This window comes from Lichenostomus cassidix, chromosome 3 (genome assembly GCF_008360975.1).
Source record: "Lichenostomus cassidix isolate B80296 chromosome 3, HeHo_3.0, whole genome shotgun sequence".
Taxonomy (NCBI): Eukaryota; Metazoa; Chordata; class Aves; order Passeriformes; family Meliphagidae; genus Lichenostomus; species Lichenostomus cassidix.
Genome location: NC_139483.1, coordinates 68,790,405 through 68,810,121, shown reverse-complemented (window position 1 = coordinate 68,810,121; position 19,717 = coordinate 68,790,405). Strand labels below are relative to the sequence as shown.

Sequence of the window (19,717 nt, the reverse complement as noted above, 5' to 3'; positions counted from 1 at the left end):
GATAAGTATCAGTGTTAGCCATTAAACTTGCTTGTGTCAGGGCATTCATAGAAACGTGGATTTTATGGGCCAGATACGTGTTGTTATGTTGAAATAAATGTGTGTTGTAGCCCAAGTGACAGGCTGACAAAAGGGTGGCATGGGAATGAATTTAAGATAATTGGGCCATCAGTGATACCTCTTGAAAATAGACGTAAAAGAAGAGGATAAGTAATTTTTTTTTTCTGATCAGAAAAGGATATGAAAGGTCCTGGTGAACAGGAAATTCAGCACATGCCAGTAGTGTATCATTACAGCAGGCAAAGGCTAAGCCTGTACTGGGCTCTATAGGCAGGAGCATAGCCAGCAGGTCAAAGGACAAGATACTTGGTGCCCATGAGTCTGCATATGGATCTCTCTATTGCATTGTAGCCCTTCCTCCCTTTCCAACTCTCTTCTGGTACAAGAGAGATGTTCCCAAATTGGAATGGGTCCATTGGTTTGCCATTAAACAAGGTGATGGCTCTGGAGAAAATCATGTACGAGGAGAAGTTGAAGCAGGTTGATTTCTTGAATTGAGAGAAGGATACAGCTAGACCTTTGTCATCTCTCACTACCTATAGAGGAGGCAGAGCCAGATTTGTCCCTGAGCTGTGGAGTGAAGGGACAACAACCTGAGCCACAAGTTATAACAGGGAAGTTTTAGTGGGATATAAGGCAAAAATACTTCACAGTGACAGTGACCACCCTACTGCAATGCTTCACTAGGAAGGTTGTGAAATCTAGACCCTTGAAGTTATTCAAAACTTGATCAGGCAAAGCCTTCAGGAACTTGATCTAACTTTGAAGCTGTCCCTGTTTTGAATACGAAGTTGGACTAGCTGATGTTTTTTCCAAAAAGAAAAATCATACAATAATTGAACTTCAAAAAGGTTAGGAAAGAACAATTGTACTTTAAATGAAAAGTAGTGCCTAAATATATTTAATTGTATGCTGTATGATAGTTCCCTCCATACCTTCCCTCTTTCAGGAACTTTTTTTGGTTTTTTTCTGGTTTTTCTAAAATATTCCAAGTGTGTTTTATTAGCACCTATTTGAAGTATGGCCAGTCGATTTTAAGTTTGCTATTTCGTCTTTTATCAATCATGCATTCTTCATAAGAGCTTTCCAGTCGTGAACCAGCTTGAGTAGGCTGGTAGGTACAGGGAGCACAGTTGGGAAGTCTTCTCTGGAAAGCCATGGTGATAAGAAGGATGTGGAGCTGTTAAAGCAAATCCAGAGGAGGGCCACAAAGTAGATAAGAGGAATGGAGCACTTTTCCTATGAAGAGAGACTGAGGAAGTTGGGGCTGTTCAGCCTGGAGAAGAGAAGGTTGCCTGGAAACCTCATAACAACCTTCCAGTACTGAAGGGGGAGTCTACAGGGAAGCTGGAAAGGGAGTCTTTGCCAGGAACTGTAGTGATATGAAAAGGAGTAATGGGTACAAACTGAGAGACAGGAAATTTAGGTTAGATATTAGGAAGAAGCTTTTTACTGTGAGGGTGGTGAGATGTTACAAAAGTTTGCCTGGAGAGGTTGTGGATGCCCCAAACTTGTCAGTGTTCAAGGCCAGGCTGCATGAGGCTTTGAGCAACCTGTCCTAGTGGGAGGTGTCCCTGCCATAGTGGGGGAGTTGGGACTAAGTTTTTTTTGAGGTCCATTCCAATCCCTTAGCATTCTATGATTCTTGAGAGTTGCTCTCTGTGTAGATTTTTAAGTAGCTATTTTTTATTCTCCCAAATTCAGTTCTTGTAAGATTATTAGGGTTAGTTTACACAATTTAAATTTGTTACCTCAGTTTACCTGAAGGAAGTGGAAGAATCCTCACATGTGGTGTTGGCTTAGCCAAGGTGGTGATGCAGTTCTTCGGGGCAGTTAACATTTTCTGCAAGCACTAATGAGAGTGGAAGAGCTCTTTTACTCAGTTTAAGGTTGGTTCTGCAGTGCAGGTGTAAAGGCTGCAAAGGATCTGGGGAGATGTCTTCAAAACTCATTGGAGAGGTATATGCAAATGTTAACCAACTCATTATCACCTTAATGAATTGGGATTTGTTTTCTAAACTCTGTAGGGAATTGCATGTTTATAATTTATTCTGCCTATTCACTACTAAATTTTAATGTCTGTCAGTCATAAGTAGTTGAGTTCTCTGCCTCAATTGCAGATGCTGTAGGCTGCTGTGTTTTTTGTTTTACTAACCTTAGAGAGCTGAGTACGCGTTTAAAATATATGCTCCTTATTTAGTGTCTAATCTTTTGAGCTACCAAGATTTAAACTAAGTCTATGGTTTATAATGCTACATTTCATTGTTTTGAAAATTGTTACAAGTCTGTGCAAGATTAATTAAAGGTGTCACTCTGTGTCACTTTGTCTCCTGTAGTCCAGCCAAACCGAAGAACATAGAGCTCAATTTTAAAACACCTACGAATCAAGACAGTTTAGAAAGTGAGCAGGATACTCTTGAAAAACCAGTTAATAAAACTAACAGCAACATTGCCAACAAAATTTCCTTGTTTGAAAACAAATGTGCTAACCAGAGCCAGAGGCCTATGGACATCCCTGCTTCAAAAAATAGTACTGTACCAAGCACATTCGTTGGCAGAGCAAAGCTGAAATTTGGAAAACAATCTAAAGAAAATGAACAGCCTGATAAAACATTAAATAAGCAAGGCAGTCGCCAGAAGTTATTTGAGAATGGCACACAGGACAAAGAAAGCACTGCAGAGTTAAAAGGCAAGAATGAAGAAGGCTTTGCCTCTTATGAGGATATTGGGAAGACAACAGAACTTAAGGTAAAAGCTGCTATATCCCTTTTTAACCAAAGCAGCAAAAGTGATGCTGGCAGTATGTCTCCGAAGCAACCAGAACCAGAATTAACCACCGCAAAGAAAGAAACTTCACCTTATAAACTGTCTTTGCACTCACCTGTTAAAAGTGAAAATGCTCAAGATACTTTCTACCAAAGAAATTACACAAGCTCAGAATTCCACAGAAAGGAAGAAAAGATGCTGCCAAACACAGAGGCTTTATCACCTTGCAATAATGATAAATATCCTCTACCATCTCATCAGGTTTCTAGATCAGAATTTAAGAAGTTGGAAAATGGAGATAAAAAGGCAAAGCCAGGAGATTTGAACTTTTCAGCACTGCAGTATGATGACAGCAATCAAGACAATATATTGGAATCAGAGCACAACACCAATATACAGAAGAGCCCAGGCAAAGCCTGTAATGGATCTGCTGAAGACGATAGCATTTTTGATTCCCCATCTGACATGAAGAAGTTTGCCGAAACAATAAAAAACTTAGAGAGCTCAGTTTGTTTACCCCAGAAAAAGAAAAGGTCAAAGCTTCCAAAATCACCAGCACCACATTTTGCAATGCCTCCCATTCATGAAGACAACTTAGAGAAAGTATTTGATCCTAGTGTATTTACTTTTGGTTTGGGACTGAGGAGGGAAAAAGCACAGGATCTGTTACCAGCCCAACAAATTAAAATGCAAAGCCTGGAAACAATAGCCAGAGTCAGGCCCAAGCGTGCATCAACAGAGCAAAGTATCATATTCAAAGCTCTGCAGTCATGTAGAGAGGAACCTGCCTTTACTCATGAAATAAATGGAAAAGAGAATGTTGATTGTACAGATGGTGAAATTAAGAGATCACGGCTTGAAAAAAGCTCCCTCTTCTCAAGCTTGCTGTCTTCTAAAGAAAAGATTTTTAGTCCTTGTGTTACTTCAGTAAATAACACAACAGCTTTTGCAACTGACTCCTCAGGGATGCCTCCTTTACAACAGGATGTTTCTGGGCCATTCATCATGCCTCAAAAATCTGAGGTAATAAAGATCATTCAGGCAATGAAACAATTTTTGTCTACCTGCTGAATGACTGTTAATTTTGATTTTGCAATTCAGTCTCTTTCAGATATGAAGTTCCCAGGTTTTGTGGAGAAGTACCTGCAAGCAGATAGTGCAAAAAAAGAACTAAGTTTACAAATGCCCAACTATGGCAACCCTGAGAAAAGTTTTTCCAGCTGGTTAGGGACAAGCAGATACGAATCAAATGTCCCCCCTGGTTTATTAGATGTGGATGTAAGTATTGTGTTTTTTAAAAGCTGCATGCAAAGTTATCCAGCTTTTATGTTTTCTGTAGGTAGTGTACATATATTGTTTTGTTTCCCATCTTAGGGATGTATATAGATTACAAATACATTGAGGTGAATTTAGGTATGGTACCAGATTTATCTAAAAATGAAAATGAGATGGTATCTATCAACAAGATTAAAGTGCATTTGAGACTTTGCAAATATTAATGGAAACCATATGTCTGAATATGTTTTCATACTTGATTTTGTATTATATTTAAACAAATCTCATGCTAACTTTAATTTTTTATTGCAAATTAGTAGAATGCTTTCTGTGACCGTCAGAAAACTTCTGTTGACAGTAATCTCTCTTCTCTTCCAACAAGGCATTCAGCCATTGTACTGTTAAATAAGTAACAGAGTAATTTTTTTATCTTAGCCCTCTGTTGTATTCCCATGCATTTGGCAGAAAAATAGATATTCTTTAAGAGTACTGTAAGAACTGGATAGTAGTGATTATTGGAAGTGCTGCTACAGTGGAATACAGTCCCTTGGTCTGATTACAAGCATCTGTTCTCGTAAGTGAAGACAGACCTGTGTTTACCCTTCAAAGCCACTTTAATGTGGAATATATTTGCAATTTCTGTTTTTAAAATGATGAACCAATGTCCTGTAGTATTTGCTGTCTCTGTTAATATAAGCCCTTATTGTGATTTGAGAGAAAAACAATAATCAAGAGGTCTAAGAACCATGGGAAGAAATATGTTTCTAAAGTTTAATAGCCACATGAATGTGATCTGTGGAATTGAAGCAGCATGTAGAAAGTTTGAGAAATACTTTCCAAATCTAATGGTTATCTGCTGTAACAGTTCTACTCAAAGGAATGAGGTAGTAGAAACAGCTCCTTTCTTCATCACCTTGCAGGAGGCAACCGTCCATGGTACCTTACAGTTTTGAGAATGTAGATTCTTCTTTTATGGGAAGTTGTCTTAATTCGTGTGGAGGTGAAAATTAAGGGGGTTATTTTACAGTAGTGTAGATTTACGTTGCCAGTTAAACAGGATTTCTTACTCTGATAGTCCTGCTTGGATTTAAAAACTTGAATTTAAAGCTAAATGTCTAGTACTGTTTTAGTTTCTTTTTTGTTACTTAAACAGTTGTTCTTGATGGATTTCAATTTTGCAGTAGGAGTGTGGAGGCCTGATAGAGCAGTGGAGTGTGTACATACTTAAGACTGCACTTGAGAGAACCCCTTCAGGCTTCAGAGGGTTTCTGGACTTCTGTGACACTGTTGCTGACTGAATTGTCTTGCTCAAGTTAGACAGGAATCAAAAATGTTTCTGTGATGTGCACCTTCTGTGCATCTTCCACTGACTAAGAAAATAATGATTCAAAGGCTAGTGGGTAATGTGAAGGAAAGAGTAAGGGCAGCCCAAAACAATGACTTTGGCATTCCTCAAAACACAGAACAAGTTTTAACTGGAATTGAAGTGCAGGCTAAAAAACCAGTCATGCTTCAACACGTCTTGATGATGCCTACAAAAACCTGGTTGTGGTTAAGAACTCTGTCTTGCGACCACTGCCTGCGCTGCATGTTAACTAATATATTCTCATTAATTCCCTGCACGCGTTGCTGGTTACCTATTTAGGGGCAGGATCTGTTTTGGTCTTTTTGTTTGTGTGAATAATTCCTAGAAGAGCAGGACCCTGACCCAGAATGAGCACTTCTGTCCTTGCTAGGAAACCAAACACGTAATTTCAATGCTTGCTTTATTTGTTTGAAGATGACGTGATGAAACCACAATTTTCCCATATATTCTATATCATATAATTTACTGCTGACTTCAACATAGTTTTAGGTTTTGTATACTTCAATGTGTTTTGCTTGTTCTGAATATTTTTAGCTTATCACTCACTGCACAGTCTCATGCTCTTTGAGGAAACCTGTCTTGTTACAAGGTGTTCATCACAAAACTGATTATGCTAGTTAGCTCATATATGTATGTGCCATCATGCATTCTCAGTATTTTCTTATATTCCTTCAAAATTCTTCATGCTTTGTGGCTTGACATTTTTAGACATTTAAACTCTCATCTCTATCATTGTACAGCATGTACTTTGTCAGTGCCAGTTTTTAAAGCTGTCTCTAGGTACTGAACTCCTGGAATATTTAGGAAGCTGATCAGAAGGATCTGAAAAGCTTTAAAATCCTTAAAATTTTAAAGCTTTTCAAATCTGAGGTTAGTTAACTTCAGCGAGATGATAATTCAGAGTTAAATAAAAAAGGTGTGTCAATGGATACATTTGTGGCAAGATGCTGTGCTGCAAAATAAAGAAGAAATTGAAACAGCATGTAGGTATAGTTGAAATGTTACCATCTTTTATTATTCAGAGTAGTTTTTATCTTGTTCTACCAGGCCTTTCTTTAAAGCTGAGTGTCTTTATTGAAAATGTTTTTGATTTTGTGGGGTTTTTTGGTGATTTTTCTCTCTTCACTGTCTATTAGACACTTCCAAGAAATGGACAAAGTAAAATCAATCCCAGACCTGGCAAGGTAAGATCAATTTTAATAGTTTTACTGTTCCTTTCTATATTTAAAGCCAGGAAGATAGAACTATATATTGCTGGTGTGTTTTTCTGTTTTGTTTTTTTAACTACAGCTGGTGATATACTGTGATTCAGACTGCCAAAAAGCAGGCATTGAAGTTTTCCATGACATTCAGGATTGCAGTTCTTGGGTTCTGACACCAACAATTTTAGTTAAAGTCATCAGAGGATGGTAAGAGTTAAATTTTTACTCTTTATCCAAAGATTTTTACTCTATCCAAAAATGTTTTGAAACAGAACTGGCATGGAATTCACAGTAAGTCTGCCTTGTAAATGGCAATGTAACATGGACACATGTGAGCGAGAAATTCGGCAAGAAATCTTGCCTCTGCAATAGGAAGTTCTGAGCTGGAAAACCAGTTTTGCTGATTGAGTGAGTGTTACCATCTGGAGGGGTGCGAGATTTCACCAGGCATAGGCGTGGGATGAAATGACAGATTCTGTCCAGCTGTTTTGCCCTTCAACTCCTCTGGTCGTTAGGGATTCTAGCATAGTATTTGGATTGGGCTAAAGGGCTGGCAAGTAAGTTTAAAGCCAGGTCTAACATGATTAATTTCATGACCAAAGGAATAAGATGGTGCTGTAGAGATAATTGACTCTTTTTTTGACAAAAGGAGGTATTTTGCTCTAAAAGCTGTATTACCTAAGGGTAATTCAAAACAAGTTCATCTCCTACTTTCTTCATAGCATCAACAGAAGGGCTATTAGTAGTGTGGCTAGCATGTCAAGTTATGCTGTGGCCAGGCTATAATGCAGTCAAATAGCAGGTTCTCAAAAGTAATTATCTGATAGTAAGCTGCAGACACAAGGGCTAGCTGCAGTAGCAGGTACTGGGAAGCACACTGATTGCTGTTTAGCTTCGGAAAACTGGAATGAAAACTTTTTGATCTGTGCAAACCAGGTTGTCTTTTCCAGCATGGTCTAGAGGGAACGAGTGGGGTTTTTTCCTCCTTCCATTGAGAGCCTGAGTGAAGCATTTTTATTTGCAGAGGGATAAAGTTTTTATTTAGTTATTTTTTCCAACATGCCATTAAAAATGAAGTTGCCCTTGTCTTCTGAGCAGTCTTGCCATCCTCTGGCACATCTACGCCAGCTCCTGTGGAACTGCAGGCTGTTGTTCACAGGATCCAAGCAACTTGTCTGTTTATACACAATGCAGCAGTCTGCAGTGCCACTGTTTTCTGATGTACACATTGGTTCTGATTAGTATCTCATACAAAGTCTGGTATTCAGAGACAGTAGTCTTTGGTGACCCAAATTGTCGATATAACAAGGTGGAGCAGTTTTTTACGAAAGTTCAATTCAGCAGTAGATGTCTTTGTTTTTATCATTGCTTTTAAAGGTATCACAGGCACTGGAAATGGCTTGCATCAGCAGTTTCAGGCAAATAAGCTGTACTGGGGAAATGGAAAGGGTTTGGAAAGAGGACTGTGTATAAAAAGATCTCTTAAGTGGGAACATGATTTGCAAATCACTCTTGATAAAACACCATTAAAATTAGATTTTTTAAAACTATTTCTTTTAAGCTGGATACTCTATGAAAAACCAAATTTTGAAGGCCCCTCTATTCCATTGGAAGAAGGAGAATTGGAACTCACAGATATTTGGGGTGCAGGTACTTCAGAAGAGCAAAGTGACTGCAAATCTCAAAAGCCTGCAGTGATTGGTTCAATAAGACATGTTGTTAAGGCAAGTAATATAAGTAAAAAAGAATTTTGTATGGATCTTAATGTGTAGTGATGTTTTATACTGATACAAAGTGTGATTTGGTCTGTTAGGACCCAAGTGTAATGTGAACTACAAGTGCATGAAACAATCTTCTGTGTTGAATTTCATGTTTAATCAAAAATGTATGTGGGGGCTTTTGCATAATGGGGATTATGGTAACATCAACAGGAAGGACAGGGTGGGAACAAAACTTGGTGGTTTTTATTAGAATAACCACCAAAATGCTGCATGCAGCATATGCCTTGTAGTCTGGTCAGTCTGAAGAAAAGCATCCCAGAAAACGATCATAAATTCTGTATTCTCAAAATATGGCTTTTTCCTTTTTTTTTCCCAATATAAACCAAATTTACACTCAATACAAACTTCAATGTCAAACACCAAACTTTGGTTCGGTATGGGCAAACTTACCAGTGAGTTTCACAGGTGGTGGAACAGCCTTTCTACATGCACTTTTAACCTACCATTAAGTAGTTACCTTTGCAGGTTGTCAAAATAAGCACGAGCTATAAAGTTATTTGACTAGGAGGGGGAAAAGGAGGAATATATATATTGCTTGGAACTACAATTCTTGTTTAAGTTGCAGTTCTCTCAAGGAGGGCTTGTTTGGTGTTATCTTAACATTTAGTTTGCTAGAGGAGATGTTAACTGATGAAAGAAGATGCATTCCTGCCTAGATGGCAGAAAGTAAACAGTGTAAATGCTGATTAGAGATTGACTGGCTGTCTTGGTTCAAACAGAGACAGGCAAACTGGCTTAGCTATACTTTTATTATAGGCATCTAATAGCAGTAGTAATTGACAAGGGGGAAAACAATTTAAAATAAACAGGTATTTCAAAACTGATTTAGTTATGCACAGTAATTACAGAACTCACAGCAAAGATTAAGTGATTATGGCAATGTTCATTTTTCAGGATTACAGGGTTTGCCGAATTGATTTGTATACAGAGCCTGAAGGGTTAGGAATCGTGACTTCCTTTTTTGATGACACTGAAGAAACAGGGGTGTTTGGCACCACTCAAAAAACTTGTTCTATTAAAGTACATTGGGGCACGTAAGTATGTAGCTCTGTATGAATGTGTAGTGCTATGAAAGGAATTTGTTTTAAACCATTGGTTACACCTGTCAGACACGCAAGCAGGCTATATTTACTCTAGTCCTACATTTTGGTATATATTTGTCCTATATTTGTTGACAGCAGTGTTAGTACATCACTGTAATGCTTCACTCTTGGAGAGTCTGATCTCTTAGAATGTTTTTTTAGAGCCAGATTTTCTTCTGCTTGCATGTAGTAAACACTGAATAACCCCTGTATATTTGTAGCAAAGGAATAAGAGTTTGCTTCTCTTGCTTTTTCTCATTCAGGCAAATTTATCATGAGGGTGGGGAATGAACTGTTGTGATAAGACCACATTTCCCACTTGCTTTCTTCTGAACTTAAAATTACCATACAAAAAGAAGAAAAAATTTAAGTCCTTCTGTTATAAAATAAGACTTAGTGCTTTAGAGAGTCCATAAATGACATTCTTGTATTTCACTGTGCATTTTGATCCATGTTTTTATGGTGATGTTTAAGACAAATATGTCATGTCATCTGAGGATAGCTGGCCATCTGAGCTAGGAGGGTAATGTCATGAACCCACTAAACTTTTATGAGAAAAGAGACCTTTAAGGGGCAATCCAGGTGCTGTACCAATATTAGTTGTCATGACTTAATAATCAAATTTGTAAATTGTTAAGGAAAACATGCTCAAATTGGTACTGGGAAAAGTATGCAGAAGAGAGAGGCTTCCTTCAGAAAAAGTTAGACTGGAACCACTTTCAATCATGGATCCTGCAGCACTTCTTACAGGGTGTACAGACCTTGGTTGTTAGCTCTTACGTTTGGGCACTGATAGCACTTGCCTTGCTGCAAATGATCTAACTATCAAAAACTGCCCAACTAAAGGCAGGTGTTACATACCTGCAAAGATGTATTCAAATATTCCATGTGTTACATGGACATTTTTGGTGGTAGGTCAAGAGAATTTACAGCTTGATTTGTGGAAAAAAAATGAAGCATTTTGGTATATAGGCAAATTTGAAGATGTCCAAGTAATTGGTTCTCTGACAGGAAGTTATTTCTGGTGAAGTCAACCTTAATCCAAATTACATGTCTCCCAAGAGTAACGAAATCAGGTATGTTATTTGGAGGTTGATTGTTAATTCACTTCATCTATGTCTACACTTTATTTCTGTCTCACTTAAAAGCTATCTGTGAGTAGTAAAAGTACAATTTTTTTTGAAAGGAAGCAGAGCCCTTGCACATCTGAGTTGTCTTGATTTTGTATCAGTGTAACAAGTTTCACTAAATCCATGTAAACTCTTGCTGTCTTAATAACTCTCTCTTGCATTTGGATCCCTGAGGGAAAGCAGACTAATATTTGGACCAGGAAGTGAAATAGATTATTTTTCAACTATCTTTCTCAGTTATCTGTTCATTAGTCCAGTGTAGGAAGCAGTTTCTTCCATGAGAAATTCAGTAGATGGCTGCTGCTTTTTTGCATATTGCAGGGTTGAGGGGATTTTTGCCTTTAGTTCACAGGAATTGCATGTTCACTGTATTGGCAGGTGAGGGAGGCTCTGATTCTGAGTCACCTTGCCATGTGGGTGTGGTTGTATCATCTTAAAGTTTCCCAGTGCTCATGCTTAATTGTTGTTTGTTAAAAGCTGCCAACAAAAATGAGTCAATGCACCTTTATCTTCTGACTGTACTCTCTCCTTGTTCTTCCATGTGTGTCAGTTCTTGCAGGGAAGTTAGTCACAGAATCCTCTAGGTTGGAAAAGGCCTTATGAAACCATCCAGTTCAACCATTAACCCAACTCTGCCAAGTCCGCCACTAAACCATGTCCCTAAGCACCACTCCTAAATATCATTTAAATACTTAAAGGGATTGTGACTCCACCACTCCCCTGGCAGCCTGTTCTTAAAGGACTGAAGGCTCTTTCAGTGAGCAATTTTTTCCTAATATCCAGCCTAAACCTCCTCTGCTGCAACTTGAGGCCACTTCCTCTTGTCCAGTCCCTTGTTACTTGTGGGAAGAGTCCACCTGGCTACAGCCTCCTTTCAAGGCAGCTGTAAAGAGCAATAAGGACTCCCCAGAGTCTCATTCTCTCCGGGCTGAACACCCCCAGCTCCCTCAGCCGCTCTTCATTTGACTTGTGCTCCAGACCTTTCACCAACTCCATTGTCCCCTTCTAGACACGATCCAGCACCTCAATGTCTTTCGTGTAGTGAGGGGCCCAAAACTCATCCTCAAACACAGGATTTGAGGTGTGGCGTCACCAGTGCCAGGTACAGGGGTCAACTACTGCCCTGGTCCTGCTGGCCACACAGTTGCTGATACAGGCCAGGATTCCATTGGCCTTCTTGGGCACCTGGGCATAGCTGGCTTATGTTCAGCTGCCCAGGTCCTTTTCTGCCAAGGAAGTTTTTAGCCGCTCTTCGCCAATCTTGGAGCACTGCTTGGGGATGCTCTGACCCAGGACTGTGCCATGTTGGACCTCATCCTATTGGCCTCGGCCCATTGTTCCAGAACCCTCTGCAGAGCTTTCTTACCCTCCAGCAGATCAACACTCCCACCCAGCTCCTTGTCATCTGCAAAATAGCTGAGGGAGCTCTCAAATCCCCTCATCCAAATCATTGATACTAAGGCATTAAACAGAATTCACCCCTGTATTGAGCCCTTGGATACACCATGTGTGACCAGCTGCAAGCCAAGGGCTTACTGAGTGCTGTGAATACAGGGCAAACAACACATCAAACATTCAGCAGTAGACAGTAATACAACTAAAGCACTTTGTTTCTTGGAGCCATGTATCTGCAATGAAACTATATCAATTTGTGCCACTTTACGTTAGCTTGGAATCTCCCTTTAATGCATGACAGAGTGATGGATTATTTTAATATCTTTTTGATAACACCAGATTTATACATTATGATCCTTACACAATTAAAGGGTTGGCTGCATAAAGTGTTGCTGTTTGTGTTTGCTGTTTGCTGGTTTCCTACTGCTCCACACTGCACTTCTTAGAGATCAGTAAATTTAAGTTGAAGAAATACTTTGACATCCTTCTGCAGAGATCAGCAGTATGATTCTTTGTTTCCAGTTAATGATAACTGGCTAAGATTTTTTTTTTTTTTAAAGCTTTGAAAAACTACTTTTGCTGCCCCCATCAAGAATTCTGAAAGTTATATCTTTCAAAGTAGATTTATTAGCAGACACAAATCATGAGGAAGTAGATGTCTAGGGAGTTGTCAAGTTTTTCTATGTATTAGTAAATAACATTAAGTTAGAATTGTTTTATTGAGCAGATTTTGCATCAAATCCAAGGCTAGTTTAGTAGGAATTTTTAAAGTTCTTGTAAATTGGCTCTGCACTTCAAAACTATTCTAAAAAATAATAGAATAACCTTAAATATTGGTATTTTGGTCTAAATATGGTTGCCTTCAGAGAAGACAGAGTCAAATTCTTACTTTTCACTGTACTGTTTTGGTTCAGGTGTTTTGGCCTGGTCGAACAAAAGGCATGTGTTATTGGTGGTTCCTTTGGAGCACAGAAGTTTGTCAGTATGTTTTGGTGGTAAAAACCCAAAGTTTTGTTAATGTCTTACTAAAGTAAGCATATTGTCTTGTTCTGTACTGTTCAGAGGTGTTCTGCGGTTTTTACCTCTTGCTTTTGTTCCTTCACTACCTCTACTTTTAGATGGCTTATTTATGAAGAACCTGGCTTCCAGGGAGTCCCTTTAATGTTGGAGCCTGGTGAATATCCTAATTTATTATTCTGGGAGAAGAAAGAAGCCTACATTAGGTCCATGAGACCCTTGAAAATGGTAAAATACTGTTATTACTTGCAAGTTAAGTGACCTATGTTTATGTGTTATATAAATAATGTATTACAGTGGCTAGATTTTTCAACATTTACAGCAATCTAACTCTTTTTAAAAAAACCCAAATTTTTAGACTTAAAATTCTTGAACTTTTAACATTTGATTGCATCCATCTCTGCCATAAATCTGGCTTTTATTTTCATTTGTGCTCTTAAAGGAATATTTCACCTTAGTCCTGCCTTTTTGTAAAGAATTGATGACACTTAGAGATGTATATAAGTTGTCTTAAGTTGTGAACAGATTTTTTTTTTTTTTAACAGGGTGGTCGCAAAGTTGAATTCAGTGGGGAGCCAAAGGTAAAAGTCAGTATGTATTTGATTGTCCAAAGCTATTTTACAGCACATGAGCTACACATGGGTAGATAAGTATGCTTTGATTGTATGCCAACTACTGATGGTTTACTGGGTAGTCCTTTTGTATGTGAGCACACCATGAAACTGCAATTTCTGTCACATTTCTGCATCCATCACATGCATGTATGGCAGAATAAACAGCAATCCAGATAATGCAGATGGGTAATGAATGCTCAAGCCCTCATGATGCATCTCTAGTGGAAAGGCTTCTTGTAGACCATAGAAAGATCCCACTAGTTGGTTTCATCATTTTGCATTCTCCCTCTATGTGCCCATGCAAAAGAAACTGTCTACTGTCAGAATTTATCATCCTCCCTGCAACTTTTGCTTCATTTCCACTACAGGTAATTGTTTATGAGAAGCCTTTCTTTGAAGGGAAACATGTGGAAATAGAATCAGAGATCTTTATGCTTGATGAGAAGGAATCAGAAGACAAGACAAGACTTCCACTTGCATCAGTGGGATCCATGAAAGTACTGGGAGGAATGTAAGTGTGGAAAAGTGGTATTTACCCTTCAGCTGAAGTAGTAACTCCATAGGCTGGAAGTTGCAGTGGAAAAATCCAGTCCCTGTTTATTTATCTGTTTTCCTAGTTTCTGGGTTGAGGTATACACCAGGGTTACATTTGAAAATATTCACAGCAAAAGAATAAATATCACACATATGTATCTGCTTCGTGAAAACGTGGAGTGGCACTTGTCCATTTTCACATGCATCCTCTGTTGTTGTTGTTGTTGTTGTTCAGTTGGGTTGCTTACGAGAAGCCTGGGTTTGAAGGCCATCAGTACTTGCTGGAAGAAGGAGCGTATCGGGATTGGACAGACTGGGGTGGCTACGATGAGGCTTTGCAGTCCCTGCGACCGATTGTTGGCGTGAGTCCCAAGAACACATAGTAGATGTCTCCTGAGTGCTCTGAGATGTCATGTGGCACTTCCCTTATGGTGCTTCTCTTTGTTTTAACAGGATTTCACAAGCTCCCATATGATAATGTACAGTGAAAAAGACTTTGGGTCCAAGGGTTCCAATATCAACGTGTTAGGAATTATTTCCAATTTGAAAGACACTGGATATGGGCTGAGGACACAGTCTATAAATGTGCTAAGTGGCGTGTAAGTGATATTTTTATTCACTATTTCATTTTAGATATGCTGTGCCTTATAGAAATTGATAGTATTTGCAGATATTTTTCAGCACTCTGACTTCTATGTGGAGTCTTCAGATAAAATTTTTTGCCCTTGACCATAGAAAACAAAAAGTTTTTGTGAATATGCACAGTAAATAATCTTTCTTCTCACAATAAGATGGTCCCAGGAAGCATTGACTTTCTGATACACGAAATATGAAAGCATGAGATGACATTTCGTCAAGAGAGGAAGAAATAACTTGTTCTTGTGGCTGCATTTGTTTTAAGCATTTCAACAGCAAGATTATTATGGAGATAATTTCCAGTTTTGGAACTAATTTACAGGCTTCTTGCATTTGACCAGAGGTAGACTCCTTGCTCTTTCTCCCACTTGTTTGTTAAATAGAGATAACTCTTATCATGCTCACTAATACATTCTGATACCAGGAAGAGTAACTGCTCTCAAAATGAACCTTGCTTTTGCAGTGAATCCTGTAGGTTAAGTGTTTTAGTGCTGTGGTGTTGGTTTTTACTGTTTGTTTGGGGTTTTTTTAACATAGGGTTCCCAAAACCCTGTATTATCCATGGCCATTAACAAACCAAGTCTTTGTGCCATGAATGCTATCACATTCAGTTGATCAGTTGTTAGACTTAGCTTTTTCATTTCTCTAGTCCATCATTTGCAGATACTGAGTTTTACAGCCTTGCAGACTGTATCAAAGTATTTTGGAAATGCAGATTAGTATTAGCAATCGTGGCTGCAAACACACAAAATGAATTAAAGTAGCAGAACCAAAAGAGCATGAGATGTACAGTCTGTCTCCCTGCCTGGTATGCATGCAGGTGACTTGCTGGAAGCTCTGCCTTACCCAGCCACACCCGAAATCTTTCCATGTGTTATCTGTGCTATATCTCTGCAAGTTTTGTCTGGATAAAGGTTGCAGAATCAAGCTCGGTGCATTCCTCTGGAATGCTTTTAATTTGTATATGAATATGGTGTGACAGCAGTTTTTTTTCTGCCTCGTGACCTTTGAAGCAGCTGTGCTCTTTTGTTTTCTGTAATATGCAAGGGAGATTCATGGGAAAGAGTCTCCTCTGAAGGTTGGGAAACAAATTGTGGGTTACCTATCATGCCCTTCATGTAGTTGTTCTAGTAAATGTGTCTGTTGCAGCTGAGATAGGAATCATACATGAGTTTGAGTATTCTAGTAATTAAGAGTGACTTTGATGGCAAAGGTGGCTAGAAGTCTTTACAAACAAAACTTGTACCACAGACTCTGCTACCACTCCTATAATCTCACTTTGTAATCTCCAAAAGATGTAATTTGTAGCAGTAAGCTTTTTAAAAATTCAGATGCATTGTTCATAACAGGTGGTTAGCACTCCAAGAGTCTTGTACAACCTCTGTTTCCACAGAGGCTGTGATTGTTTTGGAGTTTTGTGGTGATCTTACTAAATGTTAATGTGTCAGAAAGCTTGAATGATCTGTGTGGAGTCATGTTTGGCAATACAGTGCTTTATTTTAAGTGTTAACCATCTGTTCAGGTAGAAGATTTTTTTTTTATATCTTTCCTTCCAAGAAATCTGTCATAAAGCAATGAACAATCTATTGAGCAATTTCCTGAGCTGTTTAGACTGTAGTGCAGATGATGACATAGCGAACGGTGACAGATTCAGTAAAAGCTTGTCATAATATTTTGAAGTAACCTTCCTGGTATCATATTGAAAACACTTAATTAAAATAAGAAGTCAAAAATGTAGGAAGCCCTGAACCTTTCATTGCAATTTTTTAACTACAGGTATCTGGGGTAAGCAGTTAGAGCAGTAAGATAACAGATAATCTGTATTTCCAACATAATTACTTTGATTGCTTTGTAATTTAAAGGGTATATCAAAGAAAAGAAAGCCTGACACTGCAGTACACAGATACTACTGGACAAGTTCTGAGCTCAACTGCAGCTCTAAACTGTATTGCTGAATACAGCCCAGCTCTGCACTTGGGGGGTGAATATTCCATTTTGGGGTAATTTAGCACCAGCTGCATTAAAAGTTTTAGCTGTTGTGTTTCTAAACATGTTTCCAAGCAATATTTTCGTCTCTTTGCTAAATCCATTGTAAAGACATCCTGAAAAATATATCCTAAGGAGACGAGGACTAACTTCTTTAAAAATGAAAATGTTTTGCTCTTGAGCATTTTTTGGAGACTGGCCAAACATAAAATTCAAAAATTATTCTTCTGCCATTAGGGTAGGAGAAGGCAATCCAGGCTGCCTGACAATATGAGAGGCCTTCTTTAAAGTAGGGCTTGAGCTTTACTTCCAAATTGGCAGAATTTGAAGTGGCGGAAAATGGAACTATTTACTAGCAACAGGTAACACCCTTTACAAGTTCAAGCAAGTACTAAAATCAAGTGTTGTACAATTTTGATTTCCCCTCTGCTTAAAAACCTCTTCAAGCTTATATTTAATAGCGATCAAAATCACAGGAATTGCATGTTTGAAATGTGCCTTTTCTTTATCCATAAACATACCAAACTTCTGCCAGAACTCCTGAAGAAGCTCTTGTCTTTTAGTTGATTCCTTTTGAACTTGCTGGAAGAATTTTTCCAGATTGTTTATTTTATATAGTCATCTGTTTACTGTGGTTGTGTTATCAGCCTGGTTTTCCCCTAGTTTTCAAGTAATTAATCCACAATGTAGGTTTGGCTGCTTCTAGTGTACATATGGATAATAATATTAAGGAAATAATTAGGTAATGAGTGGTTCATATACAGAAACCAGAAGGTATTAAATTTAATCTACATGCACTCAGGAAGGTAACATGAGTGAAACTGAAGAGACACAAGGTACAAGAACAAACCTCCACTGGAAACTGAGAAGGTCAAGTACCCCTGGTTACCCCAACAAAGCTTTCACTTCTATCTCTGAACCGATGTTCAGAAAAAAACCTTTCAAGGAGTCATAAAATTAAAGTTCACAGGTCCCTGGGATACTAAGAATCACAGTCCCAAAGGAGCATGATGAACCTGTTTTCTCTCTTTCCTATAAACAAAATTTTATTACCTTATCCTATCTGTTAATTATGCTATAAATCTGCAAGTGCCAGTTAACTTTCTGACCCCCCTCCTAAAGTTACACAAGGTGAATCCTGGGCTAACCAAGGGAAAATCTGGTTTTTGGTGAGTTACCCATGTCTGGATTATTTTCTTGGCTGTACTTTCAGACCCTGTTTGGAGCTGCACTTCCTAGATGTCATATGTAGAGGGATTTTGAGAAAGATTCTCCATGTGTAATAGTACTAACAATGCATAATAAAAGCTTTACACTGTGTCTGATTCTAGGGGCATGGATGGTGCCCAGGAGTAAAGGTCTCCAGCACCCTCCTGCCAGCAGCCTGGGATGGAGCTGTTGCTCAGCCTCACTGAGGCAGTTTGTATGTCTGGGGGTTACAAAATCTGCTGTGTTAGGTGAGCTTGCTCCCTGTGGGGCAGGATGGCTGCTGCCATGCTGCAGAGCAATACTTCAGTTTTTGTTGTGCCTGGCAGCTGGAATGTGGCTCTCTTGCTCAGATATGGAGGCAATGTCTTGCTCTCCAGGCCTTTCTGTTAAGTCTGAAGTTGGATTATGGCAGTGCTGCTTCCTAGGGATAGTCTTGAGGTCTGACAGGTTTGGCTGGTACTGAATTCAGCTGCCTGGCCTTGATGATGTTATTACTACTTTCAGCAGCTTATAGGGGCTTTTGAATGAAGTGGAGAAGCACAAGTATTTCACCATTAAGCCTTGACTCTAGGAACTGTCTAACTGCATGGGCTGACTTGCATAGAAGAGTGGCACTTAATTACTTAAATCACATTTATTTAAATGTAAACATGTGAGATTTGTTGATTACTTCTGTATTCAGGCTTCTTTTTAGATGGGGGAAACTACATAACTGCTGTCAAGGAATTATAACATCTGCAAGGGGTTATAACAACTGCTAACATGTTTGATAGTTCACTTAGTTTGCATAGATGTCAATTTAGTTAAACTGTCATGCACCATAGTTGCATCCTGGCACTTGTGCATTGAAAAATCTAATGAATGTCTGCTGAAGAAATTGTTTAAGGAAACCTCATTTTCACTGCTTTTGGTATATGTGGTATACAGGTATAGACACATCTGAGACATTTGAACTCTCTGCTCAATTTATTGTACATACCAGTGTCTTTTTTGATGAATTACTGTGAGGTGATTTTGAAATGCGCCTTGAAATATGCCGTAAGTAATTAGTGCGTAACAAGTTGGAATAATTGATTATATCTGAGGCAAACCAAGAGATGTGAATAGTGATATATGTGAATCACTGTTTGAGTGTTTGCCATGGACAAGTAAAACAAAGTTCATACTCTTGGCACATCAATATTGATGCAGCTTTATTTCAGTTGAGGTTATCCCACTTCGTGTATCTGCAGAGACTTTGGCATTTGTACTTGGAATAAAACTGCAGCTTAGCAGAATCCAGTTGATCAACACACAGAGATAATTTGTGGGGAATTTTGATGGTGAGAGTTATCTTCTGCTGCAGATTACAAGTTCTGTATCATTTTACTACTTTATGATGTGAAGTTTTTTGTCTGTGTTGAAACTCAGTGAGTTTCTGAGCCCTCTGAAAATGAGTTTCGGCATAACCTAGCATACACTCATTATGGACCACAGTGGCAAAAATTAAAGCTGGTTGACTCTAAGTAGAAGATTTTCTGGTAGAATTAGGAACCAGCAAGATGTCCTGGTTCCTGTATAAATGTAATGAGTGAAACTCAGCTGCTACTGTGGGCAGTACTCATATGGGCACTCAAAAAACAACCAAACAGAAAAACGTCAGAGTGTAAGTATGGGAAAGTTTG

The 19,717-nt window shown here is 38.6% G+C and overlaps 1 protein-coding gene across 2 annotated transcripts in view; it reads left to right on the top strand.

Moving 5' to 3' along the window:
• CRYBG1 (crystallin beta-gamma domain containing 1) overlaps positions 1–19,717 on the top strand; it is a 96,116-nt gene that overhangs the window by 57,642 nt on the left and 18,757 nt on the right. For both annotated transcript variants that reach the window (XM_085056236.1, XM_085056237.1), the window contains 11 exons: positions 2,397–3,849; positions 3,928–4,104; positions 6,604–6,651; positions 6,758–6,876; positions 8,231–8,393; positions 9,345–9,484; positions 13,176–13,302; positions 13,620–13,655; positions 14,057–14,199; positions 14,458–14,584; positions 14,676–14,821. In XM_085056236.1, coding sequence (XP_084912362.1) covers positions 2,397–3,849; positions 3,928–4,104; positions 6,604–6,651; positions 6,758–6,876; positions 8,231–8,393; positions 9,345–9,484; positions 13,176–13,302; positions 13,620–13,655; positions 14,057–14,199; positions 14,458–14,584; positions 14,676–14,821 — 2,679 coding nt within the window. The remainder of the gene's footprint in view (positions 1–2,396; positions 3,850–3,927; positions 4,105–6,603; positions 6,652–6,757; positions 6,877–8,230; positions 8,394–9,344; positions 9,485–13,175; positions 13,303–13,619; positions 13,656–14,056; positions 14,200–14,457; positions 14,585–14,675; positions 14,822–19,717) is intronic.